The sequence below is a fragment of the Pteropus vampyrus genome, unplaced genomic scaffold (genome assembly GCF_000151845.1).
Source record: "Pteropus vampyrus isolate Shadow unplaced genomic scaffold, Pvam_2.0 Scaffold37, whole genome shotgun sequence".
Taxonomy (NCBI): Eukaryota; Metazoa; Chordata; class Mammalia; order Chiroptera; family Pteropodidae; genus Pteropus; species Pteropus vampyrus.
Genome location: NW_011888818.1, coordinates 6,884,032 through 6,887,618, shown reverse-complemented (window position 1 = coordinate 6,887,618; position 3,587 = coordinate 6,884,032). Strand labels below are relative to the sequence as shown.

General features: G+C 40.8%; 1 protein-coding gene across 1 annotated transcript in view; it reads right to left on the bottom strand.

Annotated features, from left to right (window-relative positions):
* SLC4A5 (solute carrier family 4 member 5) overlaps positions 1 to 3,587 on the bottom strand; it is a 93,495-nt gene that overhangs the window by 5,826 nt on the left and 84,082 nt on the right. Inside the window, exons 19-20 of the mRNA XM_011358170.2 lie at positions 695 to 763; positions 7 to 23 (exon numbers count right to left, since the gene is read on the bottom strand). Coding sequence (XP_011356472.1) covers positions 7 to 23; positions 695 to 763 — 86 coding nt within the window. The remainder of the gene's footprint in view (positions 1 to 6; positions 24 to 694; positions 764 to 3,587) is intronic.

Below are 3,587 nucleotides of genomic sequence, written 5' to 3'. Positions count from 1 at the left end.
AAGAGCTTGCAGCGTTCCCAGAACTGGCAAGGACAGCTCAAGGCTCAGCCAGGCAATGGGGACCCGGGTGGCCCTGCTGGGGGCTTGGGATGGCGGGGGGGGGGGGGGGGGCGGGGAAGGGGTGCTGCGGTGGAGTCTCACAATGGGGAGCCCCTGGTCAGACTTTATGGATGCACAGGAAGGGGACTGGAGGTATAGGAGGACATATAGCAAGATCTTAGGGGAGGGGGCTTGAGCCCTGGGTGAGGGGTACAGCCATGGAGCTGTCACATATGAACACTGTTCACAGTCAAGAAAAATGCAACTTAATTGCAACATAAACAATCCAAGACATCCTGGTGTATCGTAAATAAAGAATAAAACAAAATGTTTTCTTCTGCCAGAGTTGCCTTAGAGAAGAGAGAGAGGTAGTGAAAGGCTCATTGGAGTCAGCCCAATCTGCGTTTTGAATTCCAAGCCTCAGTTTCCTCATCTATAAAATAGGTATCAGAGGACCTACTTATACAGATTTAATTATACAACACCTATAAAGTGCCTGGTGTAGTTATTTTACTTGGCACATAGTAAATAGCAATGTCATTATTACTGTTATTGTTTCATTGAACTGGGAAAGTGAACACTTGGGGTCTTGGTGACAGAACCAGACTTGGAGTGCTGACTACATCCATTCAGTTTGGGGAGGGGAGAGCCTTACCTGGATGCCATTCAGAGAGGCCACGCCCATGTAGAGGAAGACTCCGTATAGCACTGGCATAGGGATGTACTGAAAGAGAGAGGGAAGCAGAGCTTTGGACTGGACCTCTGCCTGTCTGTTCTGTATGACAGTGTCTTCCAAATCACAGAGGCAGTCTGGCCTGCCTTGACTTTCCCCATGTGATAAAGGAGCTGGATGTTTGGAAGAACTGAGGGTCTGAGAGCAGATCTGGAGCCAGAGTGTCAGTGGGGAGAGCGATGGTCCCTGGGGCTCTCCTGCCACCTTCTCTAGCTGGGGATAGTTAGCTCAGTGTGCCGCCGCTCTTCCAGCTGCTTCGGGCCCTGCCAAAGCCACATGGTCTGAAGACATACCTTCTGGAACATGAGAAAACTCCATAGAAAGTCTCCTGCTTACTCCTGTCAGCCCCTTCCTACCTCTAGCCTTAGCTGAGGGACCCCCAAAGCTGCACTGCTCAGATTGCAGGAGGTTGGGGACCTTTGGTGAGCTGACCCACATCGGCTAGGAGTACCTGTTGATTAACAAAACTCATGAATCACATACACAATCATATATATATGATTATATATATCATATGATATATATATATATGAAAATAGAATGTATAAATCAGCCACCACTAATTGCCAGCTAAGCAATTTGGTAGATATAGTTTGGTGGTTATCTTTCCTTCTGATCATGCTCACAGGTAGTTTGTTTACTTTTTCAGAAATGGGATTATATAATTGATACTGTTCTACAGTCATCATTATGACTCTGGAAACCTTTTGAGATATTTCTCCACTGTCATTCTAAGCTGTGTTTCTGTTTCTTTTCTCTTCCTCTTTATCTGCACCTGCAGCTTACCGTAATGAACAGTCTGCTCTGGGGTTGTCATGTTAGATCGCATGGGAGAACCAAAGTACTATGCCCAACTGTTAGACGACATTTCAGAATGTCAATAAATCTAACCAAATAAATATCTTCTCTTTTAAAAGAAATTAGACTGTTTTTTAATTTTTTTAAACAAAAGCATGATTTGGACCCATGTATTGTAAACCTCAATCTAAGACATTTGAACTTAAAGAATGGAAATGTGGGGCTATGGCATCATTGTACACACCTTATAAGATTTTATCCTAATTATGAAATAAGGTAAAAATTTTAGTAAGCAACTCTGTCCTTATCATTCTCAAAGCTCAGGGGCAGTTGAAAGAAATAAAATCTTAAACAAAAAACTTAGATATAATCTGTAATAACAGAAATTTAAGATGGCTTAAAACTTCCCTTTTGCCCTAATGAGTATGAAAACCATATCAAACAGGAGAACTGGGCCAAATATTAGATAATTTGTAGTTACTAGTGACTGATTAGCAAGCCTAGAAAATTGTCTCCAGTCCTGTTATTTGCAGGTTCACGCAGTTTTTCCAGCAAATATCAGAGGCCCATGACATCACATTCCAACCAGTGATGGGGCTGTGATCTCAAATTCTAGATTAATCAGCACAAATCTTCCTTGGATCCCCAGGGAAAAAGGCCCCTTTCCGATACTAATGATACAACAAAGTGGCAAAAAGTTGCCTCTGGTATTAGCTTTATATCACATTTTAACTCTTGTCCCATTTAGAAAAAAAGTGCAACTCACTGCCAGCGTTAATTTAACGTCACGTGTAGGAATGCTATGTCTTCTAGACTTGACATTTTTAGCAATTCAGAAGTACTATATTTTGTAAATGGAAATACCACTACTAAAAACAGAATGCTATAAAAAGAATGATGTCATTTGTTTCCAAAGACTATCAATATACTAGAGCAATACAAAAATAATAATAAAAGCGAGATATTTTGTGGCAAACTTTGTGGGTAAGGTTAGGACTCTAATCTGCAAGTTATCTCAGGGTAAATGCTGTAGCCTCAAGCACCACCAGCGAATATTCTCAAGGCAAATGTGAAATGGGTTAAAGCAGTCAAGAATTATCATAGTCCCACCAACATAAGGACATCACAGCTTTCCCACAGAATTTGTGGTTGAGATCATAAGAACAACATGGTGTTCAGAGGGGGAGCTTCTGACATGGTCAGGAGCTTTTCCGAGGCAGAATGCAGAAATCCACAGTCCTGAAGAGCTGTGGCAAAGTGCAAGCAAAAAAACAAAATAAAACTTTAGGGTAGAATCAGTCTCTGAGAAAGTGTATGATCTTATGTTGGTGGAATCAGTGTCTGAGGAAGCTCACTGCCAGCGTTAATTTAATGTCACATGTAGGAATGCTATGTCTTCTAGGACTTGACATTTTTAGCAATTGAGAATTACTATATTTTGTAAATGGAAATACCACTACTAAAAGCAGAATGCTATAAATAGAATAGAATTTGTTTCCAAAGACTATCAATATAATAGAGCAATGCAAAAATAATAATAAAAGCGAGATATTTTGTATGGGTCTTTTCTGCTATAAAATTTACCAAACAGATAGAGAAAAGAGTGAAGATAGAGAATGTACAAAATGGAATCATTTTAACCAAGCTGCTAAAATAATTAACATTATGGAACTTGAAGCATGAGGAAAGACTATTCTTGTTCTGACTAGCCTGGGAATTTAAACTTATTTTGAACTTTCCAGTTCTGCGTCAATGCCTGGATATACATCTGGACCTTCAGGTAACCCTCTAATTACCCCCGAAGGATTCATATATACATCTACCTGACAGACATTATCCAGACCACGGGGATGTGACCAGATCTCCTGACACCCATCTTCTAGACTGCCTGGCATCCATCATCCTGACTGCCTGACATCTGACTGATAACCATCCTGGAACAAGCCTAGGGGTAAGAATGAAGGACTGATAATTCTCAAGAATATACTTTTTACTATGAGAACTTTTAACTTTTCTT